Here is a 20,786-nt window from a genome sequence, read left to right as displayed (position 1 = left end):
TTTAATGTGGATACTAGGAATGGAGCTCAGGTCCTCACGCTTGCGTGGCAAGGACGTAACCATCTGAGCCATCTCCTCCTGCCCCATTATGGTTAATATTGATTGCCAACTTGACAGGGCCTAGAATCACATAGACCGGTGGTTCTCAACCTTCCTAACGCTGCCACCCTTTAATATCGTTCCTCATGTTGTGGTGACCCCCAACCATAAAATTATTTCATTGCTTCTTCATAACTGTAATTTTGCTACTGTTATGAATCGAAATGTAAATATCTAATATGCAGGATATCTGATATATGACCTCCAAAGGGGTTATACCCACAGGTTGAGAACAACTGACGCCAGGCAGTAGTGGCGCACGCCTTTAATCCCAGCACTCGGGAGGCAGAGGCAGGCGGATCTCTGTGAGTTTGAGGCCAGCCTGGTCTACAGAGTGAGATCCAGGACAGGCTCTAAAGCTACAGAGAAATCCTGTCTCAAAAACTCAAAAAAAAAAAAAAAAAAAAAAAAAAGAGAACAACTGACGTAACAAACCCCAGACATGTCTGTGAGGGAGTTCTAGGCTGAGTTGGGTCTTCCGCAGGACCCACTTTGACTGTCGGCAGGACCATTCTAAGCACTGGGATTCCAAACTGAATTAAAGGAGACCTCAAAGCTGGGCATGGTGGTGCGCCCCTTAGTCCCAGCACTTGGGAGGCAGAGGCAGGCAGATCTCGAGTTCAAAGCCAGCCTGGTCTACAGAGTGAATTCTAGGACAGCCAGGCCTACACAAAGGGAAACGCCATCTTGAAAAACAAAAACAAACAAACAAACAACAAAAACAAACAAACAAACAAAACAAAAACAAAAAAGACCAGGAGAAACCAAGCTGAGCACCAGTGTCCATCTCCATCTCTCTCTCTTTTTTTTTTTTTTTTTTTTTTTTTTTTTTTTTTTTTTTTTTTGGTTTTTTGAGACAGGGTTTCTCTGTGTAGCTTTGTGTCTTTCCTGGGACTCACTTGGTAGCCCAGGCTGGCCTCAAACTCACAGAGATCCACCTGGCTCTGCCTCCCGAGTGCTGGGATTAAAGGCATGCACCACCACCGCCCGGCTCATCTCCATCTCTTACTGACTGTGGACACTGTGACCTCACAGTCCTGGCACGAGCCTTCCCTGCCATGATGACTGTAACCCTCACACTGTGAGCCAAAAGAAACCTACCCTTCCTTGAGTTCCTTTTCCAGGAACTTCATCACAGCAGTGAAAAAAGTGACTGATATGGACAGGGTCTCATGATGTTTCCCAAAGTGGCCTTGAATTCCTGGGCTTAAGGGATCTCCTGCCTCAACTTCCCTAATGTCTGTAGTCAGACACATGCCCTTGCACCCAGCTCCCCTCTTAGAGCTTGACCGGGATGGGTGTACATTGTATCTCACTGTCAGATGGCAAGGATGCCTCTAAGCACCCCAAGTGTTTGAGCAGGAAAGGATGACCAGCCAACATGTCAGCCGAGGCTGAGAGACTCTGCAGATATACAACTGGCTTTAATTTGGACTGGCTTTCTTTTTTAAATTTATTTATGTATTTTATGTATATGGGTGCTTTGTCTGCATGTGTGTGTCTACACACCAGAAGAGGGCATCAGATCCTATTGTAGACGGTCTGAGCCAACACGTGGGTGCTGGAAACTGAACTCAAGACTTCTGGAAGAGCAGTTTGGCCTTAGCCACTGAGCCATCTCTCCAGCCTCTGAATTTCTTTTTAAAGGTGTGTGTGTGTGTGTGTGTGTGTGTGTGAGAGAGAGAGAGAGAGAGAGAGAGAGAGAGAGAGAGAGAGAGAGAGAGAGAGAGAGAGAGAGAGAGAGAGAGAGAAGGTACCACCAGAGGCCAGAAGAGGGCACCAACTCTCCAGAGCTGGAATTACAGGCTATTGTACTCTGCCTAATGTGGGTGCTAGGAGCTGAACTCAGTCCTCTACAAGAGCAGGAAGTGAGCCATTTCTTCAATCCTTAGAAGGTTTTGGACAGGCAGGGTAGCTCAGCGGGAGAAAGCACTTGCCATTCAAGAGTAACGACCTAAATTCAATCCCTGAACCCATAGGGAAAGGAAAGAACTAACTCCCCAAAGTTGTCCTCTGACCTCCACACACGCACTGTTACCCTTATAACACACACACACACACACACACACACACACACACACACACACACACACACACTGAGCATGGAACCTAGGGCTTCCCACATGTTAAGAGTTCAGTACACTGGGTTCATCATTTTCTTGCTGTGTGTCTTCAAAAAGTGAAATGGGGGCTGGGGAGATGACTCGTCAGATAAGAGCACTTGCTGCTCTTGCAGAGGACCTGGGTTTGGTTCCCAGCACCCACGCCACTCAGCTCACAGCCACCTTGGAGTTCCAACCTCTCCAGTTCCCAGGAATCTAACACCTTCTGGCCTCCAGGCACTGCCCACTCATGGTGCACATAGGGCAAACCAGCAAACACATGGAACAGGAAGCTGGGTCAGCTCGCCATGCTCCCTTAGGATGGAGCATTTCCTGCAACTTCACTGGCTGTGGCTTCTCCCAGTCTTAGAATCTTCATTGTTCTCACAGGTCTGATTGGTTCAGATGCAGCATTCCTGGATGGCCTTGTCGGAACAAAGCTGAGGTCCTGAGGCCCCTGTTAAGGACTGAGGGCATCTGATGGGCTAATCCTCCTGTGTCTTGTCACCGGGGGCTCTCATTGGTCTTCTGTGTTGCAGGATCCAGATACATCAGTCAAGCTGCTGCCAAAGTTGACATTGAATTTGACTATGATGGGCCACTGATGAAGACAGAAGTCCCAGGGCCTAGATCTCAGGTGAGTCAGCCACACCTCGGACAAAGACCCAGGAGACAGGTGCACAGACAGCTTAGGCATCCTTTCAGAGCGTCTGCTAGAGATGTGTGAAAATGACCCAGGCCACTGTGAAGCTTTCAAGAGTGTCTCATACCTGCTGTCAGGAGGATGTTGCCTAAGTCACAGACTGGGGACATATGGCATTCAGATTGCTCATGCATTTAGAGCTAACCAGCAGTTAGGTAGGTGGCCTTGTTGGAGCCGTCTGCGGCCTAAGGGGTGGCTGGCTGTCAGCTGGTGCCTCTGCTCCATGGGTCACTGTTCCTCCCGCTTGTCACACTGGACTTTATTCCGATCTTGCTGTAAGTCTATTGAGACTGAAGCTCCACACTGGCTTTCAGACGCCCCCACCTTATTCTATTGGCCAAAGCAAGTCACATGGGTCACTGTCAGTCCAGAATTAAGGGCTGGGGCTGAACAAATGATACTGAAGTCGAAGTGTAGGCCTGGGTGTCAAAGACCTCTGATTTTGACCTTGAAGGACAAAGATGAATCGAACATAAAAAAGGCAGTCTGTGCAAGTGACAACAGAGCAGAACGGGGGACTAACCGGGAAGGAGAGAAAGGAGCCAGAGACCGGAAGAGGAAGGGGGTGTGGACTGAGTGGGGGAACAATGGAAACAAAGTTGCCGTGGTGAGATCCGCTACTTTGTATTCTAACCCAATAAAAAACAATAAGAAGATGGGCTGTTCAAGCTGGGCTTGGTGGCTCACACCTGTAATGCCAGCATTTGGGAGGCGGAAGCAGACGGACCAGGGCCGTCCTCTGCTATGTAGAGAGTTCAAGGCCAGCCTGAGAGACCTGGGAGGTTGGTTCCATAAGACAAATAGAAGTTGTCTTCTAGACAAGAGATATGGTACAAACCTTTCAATGTTTTGGGATTTTTCTCTCTGATTTAGCGTGTTTCCTCCACTACAGTGGGATGCTGCCTTGTTTACTGCAAAAAGATCATTCCTTTTGCCATAGCATTTATTTTTTGAGTTCAGAAATATTTGTCTTAATGTAAGTGTTTCTATTTCTTTTGGATGGTTTTTGTCAAACAGAAGGCAAGAGCTTTTCATGCATATTCATCTTGGGGTGGATTCTAATTCAATAGAGAAAGGCTTAGAATAACTTTTCATATTTTTGCTGTTAATGTTATTTTATATTTTTGTGTGGAAATATGTAGTGTCTAACGGCTGAAGTCTCTTACGCTAAATTATTTTGGGGGCTGAAATCTTGTTAATATCAAAACAACTGGCTTTTAGTTCCTAGTTTCTGTTTGGAATAGGGGAAAGTGAATTGTAATCAGAAATGGTTCTTTGTTGAGCAAATTAATGTTGTCAGTTAAGGTTCCTGATAAGGGAGTTACATCTTTTCTTTCTTTTCTCCCCTAGTCTGGAGATCAAACTTATAATGCAGAGCCTTGTGCTTTACCACTGAGAATTTAATTAATAATTTTATGTGCATGGGTGTTTTGTCTGCATGTAAGTCTGTGTACCATGTACATGCAGTGCCCACGGAGACTGGAAGAGGTGTTTGGATTTCTTGGAACTGGAGTTACAGACCAGTTATGAGCTGCCATGTGGATGCTGGGAACTGAACCTGGTTCAGTGGTCTTAATTTCTGAGCCATCTCTCCGGCCTGACTTTAGAAATGAGGACAAGGGCTAGCACATTTGGCTGATACAGGCACCAGCCACTAAGCCTGTCACTGGGGTTGATTCCCAGTAACCCATATGGTGGAAAGAAAGAGCTGATTACTGCAAATTGTCCTCTGACTTTCACACGTGCAGTGTGGTGGATGTATACCCACCCACAAACAAAAGAAAAGAAAAGAAATAAAAAACGTAAAATAAAATAAGGGCTAGTTTTGTAGCTCAGTTGTAGAGCACTTAACCTGCATGGGCAAGACTCTAGATTCTATCCCCAGCACCACAGAAAAAGAAGAGAGGGTCTTTTATTTTTGGACATTAAATGCCTTCAGTGTAAATTTTTTGTTACATTTGTACTTCCAGACTGGTGTGGTGGCACAAAGCCCTTCATCCCAGAACTCTGAAGTCGAAGTGGCATATCTTTATAAGTGTGAGGCTGACCTAGTGTACTTACTGAGTTCTAGGCCAGCCCTGTCTCCAAAATAAATAAGAGAATAAAATAACTTTTTGCTTCCTTTTCATTCCCGGGTATTTAAGTCCAAATCTCTGATCTGTCTGTTGTAATTGCCACTTACTGTGATGTGGAGTAGATTTTTACCAATTATCTGTATTAAGTAATTTTTTAAATATTTATTTATAATATTGGCTAATTGCCTATCAAGTTCTTGACATCGGAGCCAAAAACAAAGCCTCAATAATTGGAAAAACATGGGAGATATTTAAGCCACTTTGGCAGGAGTGTGCCATCCATGACTGATGCTTCTGTTCTTGCCTGCAGGAGTTAATGAAACAGCTGAACACAATCCAGGTAAGTGGGCACAAGGAGATTCCTTCTACTGTTTCTTTTTTTTAAATGATTTTATTTATGTGTGCATGTCTGTATGTATATGTGCACGTGTGTAGTTGCTTGTGGTGGCCAGAAGAGGGAGTCAGATTCCCCCTAAGGCTGGAGTTGCAGGCAGATGTGGGCCATCTCACATAGGTGCTTAGAATCAAACTTGGGTCCTCTGTATCAGCAATACAAGTTCTTAACCACTGAGTCGTCTCTCCAGCCCATGTTTTTATTTCTTAATTTCTATTCATTTCTAGTTTTCTTAGTGGCTTCTCTGAGGCTTACCACACATTCTTTAACTTGTCAGAACTTGCTTCTGAGTTACTTCTCAACCTTTTTTTGTTGTGATAAACAAACAGACATAAAATTTCACAAAACACAAAACCATCACTTCGCAAACCAATTTAAAGCAAGCCACTTGGGTCATCTTTCCCAAAGAAAGACACAGAAGCTTGCCAGCACCCACAGATTCCCATGTGGTGTAGAACAAACAGGATTCAGTCTGTTTCCATAGTCCAAGCCTAGTCCTAAAAGACTAAGAATCTGGGGAGGAGTAGCCAGCCTAAACCAGTTTCCTCTTTCCCAAGAATGCAGAGGCTGTGCACTTTTTCTGCAACTATGAAGAAAGCCGAGGCAACTACCTAGTAGATGTGGACGGCAACCGCATGTTGGACCTGTATTCTCAGATCTCCTCTGTCCCCATAGGTAAGAGATGGACACCCTTTCTCACCAAGAGTAAGTGAATAAACAAGTAATGGTGGAGAGAACATGATTAGACATTGTTTTGTTGTTGCTAGGGATTTTTCTTTTAATTTTAAGTATGGGGGTGTTTTGCTTGCATGTACATATATGTACCACCTCTGTGCAGTACCTACAGAGGCCTGAAGAGGGCATTGCATCCCCCTGGGACCCAAATTACAGGTGGTTGTGAGCCTCCATGTGGATATTGGAAATAAAACCAGGATCCTCTAGAAGAGTAGCCAGTGCTCTTAACTGTTGAGCCATCTTTCCAGTCCCTTGACATTGTTTGTTCATGTTATTTTTAAGACTTATTTAATTATGTATATGTATGTGAGTACAGGTACTCATGGAATCCCTGAAGCTGGAGTCACGGATGGTTGGGAACTGCCTAATATGGGTGTTGAGAACTGAACTTGGAGTTTCTGCAAGAGCAGGAAGTGCTCTTAACCACTGAGCCACAGCTCCAGCCCATTAGACATTATTGTAAATAATAAAGATTCTTTACAGGTTTGGTAGGGAGATGTGATGAGATCAATTTGCCTTTAATGACTCTGACACTTGCAGTGAGAGAAGCTGGGATAGGAGATCCTACAGCAACTCACAGAGCGAAGGAAGGAGGTCCTTACATTTATAGACTTTAGAGGGTGGGAGTCGCAGAGCTTAAGAAGGGAATGGTCTCTGAGTTTATCGGGTTAGCGAAGGTGCTAGATGGCGTATAATGCAGTGATTTAAGAAGCCGGTCCTCTTGCCCCACCCCACCTTGGCTGTTAGATGCTTTGCAGCTTGAGGAAGGTACTCAACAGGTGCAGCCTCTGTGATCTAACACATACTAGGGCCTTCTCTCCTCCTCTTCCAGATGTTACCAGATGAGTGTGTGTTCATTTCTTTACCCATTTTGTAACTAGGTGAAAAAAGCTAGAAGAGGTAAACTCACAGAGCAATCACAGCTCAATGGAGCTGTCTAGGTTGGGTTTCCTATGAGAGCCTGAGTCTTCTTCAAGTAATCTACAGAGAGAGCACCCAGCTGAAAGGGAAGGCAGGAAGATAGCATCCAGCAAGAGAAGATCAAAAGGGTGAGGTCTCTGCTCTCACAGGAGACTCTCTGCATGCTAGACTGAGGCAGATCACTGGCCCTTTTGCACCCCTGAGCTGGCCACTCATTGCCTATCCACTGCCAAGAGGAGGCCCAGCAAAGCAGCCTCCAGGCATGGAAGGCAGTTTCTGGAGGAGGAGGCAGCTGGAGCTATTATCAGCCAACACAGACAGCAGCTGGAATATGGGGATGATCTGCCCGGGAAACATACCCTCAGCGGATGCTAGCAGCACCTGCCTCAACTGGGCTCCTCTCCCAGCCACATGGAGCTGATACAGACAGTGGGACAGGCAGGGTTAATTTGGAAATGAGGTAGCTGCTGTTTGCAGCTTGGATGGTTATTGTCCCTTTAGTTGATAGATGCCCAGCTGTGTTCAGTGGCCTGTGGGCTGTGTCTGTCCATCCACAGATGATACTGCTTGTCTGCTGTAGAGGAGACAGGCATGAGGAGTTGGTTCTGATGCTCTGTGTTAACAGCTCTCCATCCCCACCTCCTGGCACCCCGGGATCTCCCTGAACCCCCAGCCTTGGGTGTCCATTCCTCCTCTACCTCCCCAGCACTTGTCCTCAGACCTACTAACGTCCTATTGAGATGTGACCAGACAGCAACAGTGACTCATCCTTCAGGGATGCCTCAGCCTCCGAAGGCGCCAAGGATTTCAAGACTTACAAACCCCTTCTCCCCTTGGTTTTTACCTGTTGTTGTTTGGTTTTATATTGATTTATTTATTGTGTGCACGTGTGTGAGTGTGCATGCGCATGCTATGGTGCAAGTGCAGAGGTCAGAGGACAGTGGCAGGAGTCAGTTCTCTCCTTCCACCATGTAGGTTTGAGGGCTTGAACTCAGGTCATCAGCCTTGGCAGCAAGCACCTTTACCCACTCAGCCATCTCAATGCCCCCCAGGCTGGTTTCGAACTCACCCCCAAGGGCTAGCTAGGTATGCACTACCAACCCAGCTTCCACATAGTTTTTAAGCTAATACTCACTGAGAATTTACCAGAAGCCTGGCATGTTGCCAAGCACTTCACACATTAGTATACGGCCATGACTGCTCTATTACAGGGTCTTTTGACATTACCCTCCACTGACCTCACTTTAGATTCCCAGAGGTCACAGAACATGCTTGGTGGCACAGGGAGCCTGAGGTCCTGCTAGGACACGGACAATGAGTTCACCTCTTACGTTCCTACAGAGCAGCCTTGTAGACACCTGCCCTGCTGTGGGGGTCCCACAACTCAGAGCCAGGTTGACGGTTCCCTAATGGGAGCTCTGTTTTCATCTCTCTCCTTGGGGAGCCAGTGACTCGAGCTACCTCTGCAATTTAATGAGGTTTCCCAGGACCAGGCTTATCTACTGAGGCAGAAAAGTCATAGACACCCAGGCAACCTGATAAGCCAGAACTCTGGCCAGAAAATGGTTGGAAAAACCCAGAGTGTTCTCTCCTTGAGTGATGAGCTGTGTCTAGTCCTGGGCCCTGCAAGCCTGCGTGGGCTAGAGAAGAGACCCAATTACGTTAACTCCCTCTTTGGTCTTTCTGCTCCAGCGCCCTTCCCCACCCCCATCTGTTCTCCACAGCCAGCACAGTGAAGCCAGAGTCTTGCCTGGTGGTGCTGGATGTTTAATACTTGTCTAAACAGTCTTTTGGTGAGGAGAATGGGCCCAGGTCCAGAACCTCGGGCAGACACATGAAGATTGTTTTCACTTCATCCAGCCTCTAGCCTCAGTGATACAAAGTCTCCTTTCAAAGTAAATGTATTTCAATCAAAAAGCAGATGTGAAGGTACTAAGACAAAATACTGGAGACTAGGTAGCTTATAGACAACAATGCTTTCTCCCAGTTTTCAAAGTCCAAGATCCAGGCATCACAGATTCAACGTCTTTCTGGGACAAGATGCTGCCTTCCCACAGGGTCCTCACAAGATGGGAGGCAAAAAAAAAACCTTGGATTTTTATAAAGGCACTAACTCCCTTCACGAGGGCTCCATCCACATGACCTAATCACCTTCCAAAGACCAGGATCTCTGCAGATGAGTGGAAGAAACATTGCAATTATGTGTGGTAAAAATCCACTTCTGCTCTAAGCTCCCCCTAGGGCTCTTTCCTCATATGTCTTATAAGCTTTTGAGTTCTTGCCCACATCACTGGTTTACTGTGCTATTAATTCATTCATTGAATTAATTGAATGCATTGAGCTGAATGAGTCCTCAGTGGGGACGGAGTGGGCAGAGGCGTCTCACGGTCCATCTCCAGACATTAGTGCACACGTCTTCCTTTGGCCTTCCTGCTGGGATTATTGCCAGGTGTGTTCATTACTTTTCTGGTGCTCTCATAAAATACCCTGACCAAAGCAACTTAAGAGAGGAGGGTTTATTCTGGCTCAGTTTAAAGGTGCAGTCCATCAAGTCAGGGGAAGCGTGGTGGCAGGACAGTGAAATGGCTGGTCACACCAGGCATAGTCGGGAAGCATAAGGTGATGGATGCTGGCACTCAGCTCACTCAGTCTGTCTGTCTGTCTGTCTATCTACCTACCTTCCTACCTACCTATCATTTATCATCTATCTATCATCTTATCTATCTACCTATCATCTATATATATATCCTATCTATCATCTGTCCTTCATCATATCTATCATCTGTCTATCTATCTATCTATCTATCTATCTATCTATCTATCTATCTATCTTTTATCTTAGAGACAAGGTCTCATTGTATAGCCCTGGCTAGCCTGGAACTCAATATGGTGCCACCCATTTTCAGAGTGAGCCTTCCTACCTCAATATACCTAATCAATTAAATCCTGCAAGGCACACATAAAGGCTGGTTCCCAGATGATTCTAAGTACTGTCAAGTTGACAGTCAATAGAAACATTGACCATAGAACTAGCAGTACTGAATAAAAGCTCCCTGCACACTGTATATACTCAATAAATGTAAACTGCCATAAAAGATAGGGTGATTCTAAGCAGAATTGCAGGGTCCAAGGCCTGCCTTGACATAGGGGACATGAGAATGTTCCCTAATTTTTCAGCATCATACTATTTTCGGGGGGAGGGAGGAGAGTGGGGAGGATCCTATGTAGCCCCAGCTGGCCCCAAATTCACTATGTAGGCCAAACTGGCCTTTAATTCCTAATTCTCCTGCCTCCACCTCCCAAGAGCTGAGATTACATGCATACACTACCACACCCAGCTGCGTCTCCTGTTTTTCATCTGCACCAACAGCCTGGCCATGCCTGACCCCATAGGGCTTCTGGCAGAATAAGGAAGGATTATCAGGGTCAAGCATTGGCTCAGAGCCAGGCACATAGTTGATGCTCAGGAAATGGGAATCAGAATGAATTATGATATATCATTAGTTTTATTTTGTTTGTTACAGAGTCTTGCTATGTACCTCAAGTTGACCTAGAACTCACTATGTAGTCTAGGCTAGCCTCAAAAATCACAGTTCTCCTGCCTCAACCTCTTACTACCACACTTGCCGGGCACATCACACATCATGGTGTTCATGAAGAGATCAAAGGACAACAGTGAAGTCAGTTCTCTTCTTTCACCGTATGGGTCCCAGGGATTGAACTCAGGTCACTAGGCTTGTGGCAAATACCTTCTCCTGCTGATCCATCTAGCTGGTGTGTGTGTGTGTGTGTGTGTGTGTGTGTGTGTGTGTGTGTGTGTGTGTGTTATATGTATGTGTTTCAGAAATGTATAGGTAAAACCTGAAGTTTCTATGAACATTTTCTAAGGTTACTGAGTCAGATCGGGCTATATTTACATGTTTTCTCTGGTTCAACAGCACAATGGGCATCTAGTTTTCAGGAGCTGCTTGTTGGGGAAGAAGCATTAATAATGATGCCATTCAATACATTTTTCTTAGATTCATTTTGGGGTCATTCATTACAAGTGGATAAAAATACAATTTGATCTTTGTTGTTGTTTTATTTTGTTTTTGTTTTTTGAAACAGGGTTTCTCTGTATAGCCCTGGCTGTCCTGGAACTCTCTATAGACCAGGCTGGCCTGGACCTCACAGATATCTGCCTGCCTCTGCCTCCTGAGTACTGGGACTAAAGGTGTGTGCCACCACCGCCTGACTGTATTTCCTTTTCTTATCTGGTCACACTGACTGGAATCTACTGCTGCAGTGAGCAACAGTAGTGACAGTGGATGTCTTTGTCTTGCTCTTGACTTTGCAGAAACATAGGGTCTTTTCACTGTTGATGAGGACATTAGCAGTGAGGTTTTCATCTCCCTCCCTGTCTCATTCCCTCCCTCCCCCATTCCCTCTTTCCTTCCCTCCCCCATTTCTTCCCTGTCCCACCCCCTCCCTCCCTCCCTCACCTTTCTGTTCTGAAACAGGGTCTCATGTAGCTAGACTGAAACTCTCTGTGTAGTTGAAGATGGCCTTGAACTTCTAACCCTTCTGCCTCTACTCTGGACTGTTGGGATTGCAGTTGTGCGCCACCAAGCCTAGTTTACATGATGCTGGGGGTGGAACCCAGGGCTTCCTGCCTGCTAGGCAAGCACTCTGCCAACTTCAACTACATCCCTAGCCCAGGAAGGTTTTGCACAAACATCCTTTATTAAATTGAAGTGCCTTTTAATTCTTAGCTTTTTGGTTACTTATCAAAAGCTATTGGGGTCCAGCCCCTCGATAGCCTTCACTCAGAGTTCCAGAAGAGATGCCACTGGCAGCGGATAAATCTGAGGGGTTCACTAACAAATCTATGTACGCGAAACTCTTCAGTCCGTACACTTTATTCTCTGAGTCAGTTATTTCTCTGCACAGCTTCTTTTCTGCTCCCACGCTTAGCTCCTGTCTTGCCCGATTCCCTCCACATCTTTCTGCTGTTCCCTCTAAGTTCTGTCTTGATTTCTTCATCTTAGTTCTGCCCCATCTTGGTCTTTCATATCTTGTTCTTGCCCGCCTAGTTCTTCCCCATCAGGCTCTTCCTCATCTCCCATCTTGTCCTTCCAGTTCTCCAATCTGGTCCCCCAAGTCTCTGAGGTTTACAGTTATATACCCCGCAATAGCAATGCTCTGGCTAAGGTGGGGTCACCAGGCTTGAATTCTTACAGGGTCATAAAGGCAGGCAAGAGTTTTCCTCAGGCATTAACCCTCAGGCTTTCTTTTACAACCCAAAAGGGGAGTGGTTAAGGAAGGAGATCAACTAAGAGCTAAAACCAGTTAAGATATCAGAAAAAGGAAATTTATGTGTCAAACTACATTCCTATAGGAGGAATATATGTTATTGTGTATTAAATGTTACTAAATTTAAATGTATATTAAATATAAATTAAACACATATATATGTGTTATTGTATATGTAAATGTTAGGAGTCTATAATGTTAGTATAAATACCACTAAGGCTGTATAAGAAAGAAGGGTCTGAGCTTGATTTTGCACAAGGAACAAAGCTATGTACCTAAGGTCCGAGGAATCTAGGCAGTGTCTCCTTATGGAATTTACCTTAACTCAGGAGACAAGCAGGTGGTAGTCTGGAATGTTATTTCTGTTTGCCTGGAGAAAGGAAGCCTTTCCTGAGGCTGTTCTCCAAATACCTTAAATGTATATGTCCAAAGAGTGATCAATCCACACTGTTTAGTAGTTCTTAGGATAAAGAATCAACTGGGAAAAACTATGAAAGTGCACATGAAATTCAAAGCAGAAGATAGCTGATATATTAGAAGCCAAATAACACCAAATACTCCTTGAGATTTGGCTTTTTCCTCTGGAAGAATTCCTTGATTCTTCTAGGTGTCGCTTTAGCATATACAGCCAAATTCCTACAATATTCCTGCGGCTTGCAGCAGTTACTTTTGTTTTTGGGTTTTGCTTTGGGGATACTTTTGTTTGTTTTCTATTATTATTATTGTGTGTATGTGCACACATGCAGATGTATACCATAGTATCTGTGTGGAGGTCACAGGACAGCTCTGAAGTCACATTTCTGTAGATTCTAGGGACTTAACTCTTGTCATCGGCTTTGGGGGGCATGCACTTTACCTGCCGCGTCATCTCACCAGCCCTTCTTTCATGCACTTTACCTGCCGAGTCATCTCACCAGCCCTTCTTTCATGCACTTTACCTGCCGAGTCATCTCACCAGCCCTTCTTTTTATTGTTTGTTCGTTTGTTTGAAGACAGATCTCATGTATCCTAGGCTCACCTCAAATTTACTATGCAGCCAAGGATGACCTTGAACTACTAGATTACAGGCATGGGCCCCCACCTCCAACCTCAGCACCTTGCTTGTTGAGTGTTTTTATCACAAAGCAACACTGCATTTTGCCAATTTTTTTTGCATCTATTGAGATAATCCTGAAAGAGCCATTATAATTGGTTTCTTCTAACAAGCTATTCAGTGCATACATGCGCACACCTTCCTTTTTTTCAGTTTATTAATTATTCTTTTATATACATTGGTGTTTTCCCTGCATGTATGTCTGTGTGAGGGTGTCAGATCTTGGACTTACAGACAGTTGTTAGCTGCCATGTGGGTGCTGGGAATTGAACTCAGGACCTCTGGAAGAACAACCTGTGCTCTTAACCGCTGAGCCATCTCTCCAGCCCCACACCTACTTTCTATCTGCCCCCTTTTCACTTGGCAGCAGATCACACCACTGACTCCAGAAGCACAAATGAAGCCCTCTCATCCTTATCTCCGGCTGCATGGTGGCACAGCAGGGAGTTCATTGTGCGCTTAAATCACAGTTCATTTACCTGATGTGCTGTTGATGGCCGTAAGATGCTTTTCAAATTGTGTAACACCAGCCCCTCTGGAAAGTAAAAGCAGTGGGACGCTGGGAACATGCATGTGTATATGAAGGCAGGATGTGCCATGTGACATGGTGGTCACATTGCAGGTGGTGTCCCTTGGTCCTTGAAGAAACATTTACTGGGCTCCACCCCAGCCCGTGGACACTGGGAATGAGGCAGGACCACATGCAGTCCATCACATTGGCCTGTCAATACTGGCATTGACCTTGCCTTTACCTCCTCGTGTTTCACTGGTCCAGCAGGTCTCAAACCTAAACAAACATCCCCGTGTCCTCAGGGAACTTGGAGCTCTCCAGGCTGCACTGACAGAGATTTCAAGTCAGGGGTCAGAGTGTTTTAGAGATGAAAATGTGGGAACAGGGAAAGAACTGGGGCGGGGAAAGTCACAGATGCGGTGGCACTCTCTAACCTTACTGCACCCTCCTCTCCCCAGGTTACAACCATCCAGCTCTGGCGAAACTCATCCAGCAGCCTCAGAATGCGGTATGTCTCCCTGATGTGCAGACTAGGGACAGACGGCTCATGACCAGACTCACTAGGCGTCTTTAGACGTGGTTCCTTCACAGCACTCAAGACGCTTGCTGAGCCTGTGCCCTGTGCCAGGCACTCAGATGCCTCAGTGAGGTGCTGCCTAGGTCCCCTCAACTTGATGTAAACTAGAGACACCTGGGAAGAGGGGACACTTGGTAGAGGAAATGCCTCCATCCCATTGTTCTGTGGGCATATCTGTGGGGCATTTCCTTGATTAGTGATAGATGGGGGAGGGTCCAGCTCACTGTGGGCAGTGCCACCCCTGGGCAGTGTTTCTGGGTTGTATAAGAAGCAAGCTGAGGGGCTAGAGAGATGGCTTAATACTTAAGAGCACTTGTTGCTCTTGCAGAGGAGCCGCTTTGGGTTCCTAGCAACCCTACGTTGGTTCACAACTGTCTGTAACTCCAGTTCCAGGGGACCCAATACCTCTTCTGGCCTCCAGGCTCCTGTATGCATGTGGTGCACACATATACACTCAGGCATGCACATAAAATAACATAAATTTTATTTTTTAAAAAAAGCTGAGCAAGCTGTGGGCAACATGCTAGTGAGCAGCACTCCTTCATGGACTCTGCTTCAGTTCCTGCCTCCAGGTTCCTGCCTGGAGCTCCTGTCCTGGCTTCCCTCGGTGATGGATTGTAACCTGTAAGACAAATAAACCTCTTCCTCCCCAGAGCTGTTTTAGATATGGTCCTTATCACAGTGACAGAATGTAACTTGGACAGGAGAAAAACTCAGCATCCCCACTGCCATGGAGATAGTCTCTTACCCCATGTATCAGTTGAGAACTGTAACCACAATTAGGCTACAAAATAAAGGACACAGTGCTGTGTAGGCATAAGACAATGATAATGCTTAACATATATGAACATGTAGCATGTGCCAAGTATTGTGTTCTGCTTTTTAAGATCTTTTTATTTTTATTTGAGTGTGTGTGTGTGTGTGTGTGTGTGTGTGTGTGTGTATGGGAATTGTGTGTATACAGTACTCTCAGAGGCCAAAAGAGGGCATTGGATCCCTGGGAACAGGAATTTTAGGCTGCTCCTCTTTTTAAATGTACTTTTGTTTTGGTTTGGTTTGGTTGTTTTTGGTTTTTGGTTTTTCTTTTTTTTTTTTTGGTTTTTCAAGACAGGGTTTCTCTGTGTAGCTTTGCGCCTTTCCTGGAACTCGCTTTGGAGACCAGGCTGGCCTCGAACTCACAGAAATCCGCCTGGCTCTGCCTCCCGAGTGCTGGGATTAAAGGCGTGCGCCACCACCGCCCGGCTGGTTTTTCAAAACAGGGATTCTCCGTGTAACAGCCCTGGCTGTCCTGGAACTCGCTCTATAGACCAGGCTGGCTTCGAACTCACAGATCTGCCTGCCTTTGCCAGCAGAGTGCTGGGATTAAAGGTGTGCACCACCACACCTGGATCTTAAATGTACTTCTATCAAACCTTAATGCATGTGTATATATTGTATGTTGAGCATACCCCCCTGTAACCCACCTATAACCATCCATATGGTCTATGCTTTATGACAGTAACATTCTGTGTTTCGGGAGTGTTTAATAGATGAAGAAACTGAAAAACAAAAGGATTATATATCTGCCTGTACTAGCTTTCTCATTAGCTATGACTAAGCAACTTAAGGGGGAAATGCTTATTTGGGCTCATAATTTGAGGGCACACCATCGTGGTGGGGAGGACACGGTGGCAGGGACGAGGCAGCTGGTCACAGTGCACCTGACGTCAGGAGGCCTGGAGAGAGGAAAGCTGGCACTCAGCTCACTTGATTTAGTCCAGCACTCCGGCCATGTGATGGCACCACACTTAGGGCAGGTCCTCCCACCACAATGCAATCTAGAAAGTCCCTCGCTGACATTCTCAGAGGTGCTTCTAGATCCTGTCAAGTTGACAGTCAGTATTAATCATCATGCTGCCCAAGGTCACATGGGCCAGTGGAGGTGCTGGAGGTGAATCGAGGGAACTGAGTTCATCTGTGATGGAGTACTCAGAGGTCAGGAAAGACTTCTCAGGGATCTGCGGGAGCAGAGGCTGTGAGGTGAAGGAGAGACTTGCTTGGGGAATAAAAGACAGAATGGCCTGAGCAGAGACAGCAGGGGGCAGGTAGACCAGAGCAAGGAGAGTTCACACCACCTTTGTCCTGGTTCGGTTTCTGTTGCTGTGAGAAAACACCGACCAAAACAACTTGGGAGGAAAAGGGCTCATTGGCTTAACATCAGAAGTCAGGGCAGGAACCTGGTGGCAGGAACCTGGCGGCAGGAACCTGGCGGCAGGAGCTGACTCGGCAGGAGCTGACTCGGAGGCAGTGAAGGCTGCTGCTGACCAGCCTGCTCCCCGGGGCTTGCTCAACCTGTTCTCTTTTATAACGCAGGACCACCAGCCCAGGGGTGGCACCACCCCCTCTCACACCAATCATTAATTAAGAAAATGTCCTACAGACACACTCACAGGCCAATCTGTCAGAGGGAAGGCCTCAACTGAGATTCCCTCTTCCCAGATAAGTATAGCTAACAACAACAAAAACAAACCAAAACAGTTCAGCCTTCAGTAGGTTTTCTCAGCTTGGCACTGATGGTGTTTAGATCCAGGCCACTCCATGTTGTGGGGGCCTCTTGTTGTGGACGCGTGCGTTCCCGTGAGGAACTTCTTTAGATGTCACTTTCTTGGGGTGCGTCAGTTGTCAGAGTGGCCAGCACGGAGGAAGGCCTGAGTTCTAGCCACACCACTTACTGAACCAGGCATGGCGGTGAGCATCAATGATTTCCTCACTGGAGAGATGCAGGAGGACCACAAGTTCAGGGGCACCCTCAGCTGCAGGAATTAGAGACCAGAATGGGTTACGTGAGAGCCTGTCTAAAACATTGAGTAATAACAAGAGAAATTTTACTTTCCTCTTTGTTCCACCCATACAGTGTTGGTACTGTTATATATATTCATGTTCAATTATTACATTAACAGTCAGCCACAATTTTAATTTAAAACAATACCTGAAAGCTACGCATAGTGGCACGTGCCTATAATCCAAGCACTCTGAAAGCTGAGGCAGGAGAGTATCAGGAGTTCAAGTTCATCCTCAGCTAGACAGCAAGTTTGAAGTCAGCCTAGGCTACAGGAGACCCTGTCTCAAAATGACAAACTCAGAGCCTCTGTATGTATGGCCTCTGCTTCGGGCTGGGGTCTGTTGAGCTTAGCTGTGGACTCTGCTCCTGGGGCAGGCCCCCCAGGCTCCCAGCTGGAGGCTCATTCAGCCTATGGGCAGATTTCCTGGTCTCCCTGTAACTTACATCACCACCTGCTGTAGAGTCATACCATCTTCCGCTTTCCGCACATGTGATCACCCTGGGCCAAAGGGAGACCCAGAACTGTCTCCCTAGCTGGGCCCGTTAGGAGTCTTCATCACAACGTCCCGGTGATGCAGGCATGGTCCTGGGGGTGGCAGGAGGAGCGGGGTATCTAGCATCCTGTGGCTGCTCCTTCAATGCCAATGTGCTGAACATGCGCCACAATGAGCCTACGCTATATAACAGGATATGATATGCTTCACCTCTCACTGAGAATGGATGAATAGTAACAGGGATCAGAACAAGTCACCCAGCTATGATTTCCACCATCCACATTAGATAGATCCTGCCCCTCTCTCCTAACAGACACCTGTGTCTCTCCTCTTTGCTGCCCCACAAACGGAATCATTCCTCATATACTCTTTATCATGTTTGATTATTTTTTTCAAAAAATCATGTGGACATTCATCCTCACCCTCGTGTGGGCAGGTGACTGTCCATTCAATAATTTTATGGCATTTCCATTGCCCTGTGTGAATATACCGCAACCAGCTTACCTACCCTCCTGAAGATAGTTCCACGTTGGGACTCTCAGGAAGAGAACTGCTGTAGACAATGGTGCCCATGGCATTTGTGGAATCCACTTGTGTGTTTCTAATGGATATGGAGCTAGCAGCAGAATTGTGGCCACGGTGGGTGTTCATGTTCTGTTTCTGCAGATCCTGCCAGTTTGCACACTTACTCACCTGATTTCCCTCCCCACCAGCATTGGGGTGGGGGCGGGGTCTCCATCACTTCATATCCTGTAGTGTATGTGAATTTCTGTGTAACTCGGGAGGACATCCTTGTCCACTCATGCCAAGAAACTTGATCCCTAAAGGAAAGCAGGGACAAAAAAAAGCCCAGTCCTAGTCAAGAACGGAACCCCACTCTTACCTGTGCTGGGGGTGTAACTCTTGGTAGAGTGCTTGCCTAGCCTGCACAAAGCCCTGGGTTTCATCCCAGGCACTGTACAAACTGGGTGTGATTGTGCATGACTCTAATTCCAGCCCTCAGGAGGTAGATGCAAATGATATCAGAAGTTCCAGGCCATCCTTAACTATGTAACAAATTCAAGGCTAGCCTGGGGGACAAAAGACCCTGTTCTGAAAAGTCCTTTTTAACCTCAGAATTGGAGGTCTTCTGAAAGAGCCATGATCAGTTGCCATGCCCTGCCTTGGAGGTCCTAGAGGACAGTCCAGCCTCCAATTAATTGAGCGGGTGCACGGGGACTCCTGAGAAGGTGGCCAATGGAGCCAGAGGCTCGGAGGATGTGTTTACGATCAAAGCTGCTTTGTTTCAAAACTTATGCAGATCCCAGATGCCTTGGCAGCTGGTGCTGAAAGAATGTGTCAACAAACATGTCACACATCTTTGCCGTGTCAGCTGCCTGCGGAGGCAGTCTTCCCAACAACACGTGACGTCAAGACCCAAGGATTCTGATTTTCGCAATGACATCTCCCTGTTCTTACAGGACACTTCCCTGCCTGCCCCACATACCTGTCACATCTTACCCAGGCAAGCACTGGTCCTCACCCTCACCTCCCCAGCTTGCTTGTCTTCCACCTAAGCCATTCAAGGCTGGAATTACAGGTGTGCCGCCAAGACTGCCAAGCATGTGCTCGGGTTCTGGTCCTCATGCTTACCCAACAAAGCTTTACCACTTTCTCATCACCCCCACCCACATCTGGCTTCCTATCAACCCTCTCAGGCCACAGTAGCACCACTATGAAACTGGTGATTTCATGTCACTTCAGAAATGGATACCGTCCCTTGATTCCATCTGGGTTCCAATTCTAACGTCTCTAGGACCATCTCAATACATTTCCCCCACACTGTGCACTGTGTATCGGACCAGTCCGTGCATGGTCACACTGCCGTGAGTAACAGCTACAGTTGGGCTTCTGTGCACCTGGGATGGATGCCAAGCTGACCAAGTAAGACACGCACCAGGCTGTGACTCCTAGGCCGTTCCCCCGTTCTTCTGTACTCTCTCTATGCCTTCTCTCCTCGAGGCTCTCTATCAACATCTGGCAAGAGGTGCCCGCATTGGCAGATGAAGACCCTGAAGTTCAGAGAGGTTAGGTGACTTGCCCAAGGCTTCACAGCCCTAACCAGTTCTCCCTTGCTGTGCTTCGAGACGGCCAAGCTGGTGGCAAGCCTTCTGGAAACCTGTCCTCATTTGATTCTGCAGTCACATGTCCCAGATATCTTCTGTTCTTAATGTCACGCTTTGTCGAGCAAGAACACCACCCCCACATCTTTTCTGGGCCCAGATAGGCAATCAAGCTGCCAGCCCGCCTGTCTCTCTCCAGGGGCCTTTTCCCTGCAGCCCGTGGCAACACTTGGCTCCCACCCTGGTCTCATCATGTTCCTGATTTCTCCCAGGCCCTATGAGCAGACCAGAGCCAGGAGGAAATGCTATTTAAGGCCCCTGCCAACACACCAAGGTCTCCAGTTGTGTCAAGCAAATGTGTGCCCAGCGTTAGCATTTCTGAAGTGAGGTGCCTAGAGTACCTGGCCCCGAATGTCATTAGAAGCCAGCAAGCCCTCTCTGGAGTCCTGTCTGTGTGTCTTGGGGCAAATTGCCTGACCTCTGTGGTTCTCAGCAGTGGTCATGAGGAGAGTTCATGATTCATACTTCTCATCCTTCCCGCCCCCTCTGCATCTCCTAGTCCCACCAAGGAGGGCTCACAAAGCAGGAAAAGCAACAAAGGTATGGATCTGCCCCACTTTCTACTGACCTAGCCATACCCTAAAGCTACCAGGAGTCTCCCCCAATGCAGCAAGGGCACTGTTCCAATTTGCACTGAGATCATTATCTGATCATGTCCACGAGAAGGAAGTGTCCAAGAAGTCCCCACATCCCAGTGCAGCCTCCACATGTCTGTTCTGGTTTGTTTTAGTTTCTGACAGAATCTCCTGGAATCTAGACTGGCCACAACCTCCCATGTAGCTGAGGACAGCCTTGAATTTCTGAGCT

General features: G+C 46.9%; 1 protein-coding gene across 4 annotated transcripts in view; it reads left to right on the top strand.

Annotated features, from left to right (window-relative positions):
* The window catches only part of Abat (4-aminobutyrate aminotransferase), a 104,105-nt gene that overhangs the window by 58,717 nt on the left and 24,602 nt on the right, over positions 1-20,786 (top strand). Inside the window, exons 3-6 of one of the 4 annotated variants that reach the window (XM_059270043.1) lie at positions 2,741-2,838; positions 5,290-5,319; positions 5,931-6,048; positions 14,384-14,433. In XM_059270043.1, the coding sequence (XP_059126026.1) occupies positions 2,741-2,838; positions 5,290-5,319; positions 5,931-6,048; positions 14,384-14,433 (296 nt within the window). Of the gene's footprint in view, positions 1-2,712; positions 2,839-3,550; positions 3,735-5,289; positions 5,320-5,930; positions 6,049-14,383; positions 14,434-20,786 lie in introns of those variants that run through there. The other 3 variants (XM_059270040.1, XM_059270042.1, XM_059270041.1) reach the window with 3 other exon arrangements.

Source organism: Peromyscus eremicus, chromosome 8a, assembly GCF_949786415.1.
Source record: "Peromyscus eremicus chromosome 8a, PerEre_H2_v1, whole genome shotgun sequence".
NCBI lineage: Eukaryota > Metazoa > Chordata > Mammalia > Rodentia > Cricetidae > Peromyscus > Peromyscus eremicus.
This window is presented reverse-complemented; position numbering and strand designations above follow the sequence as displayed.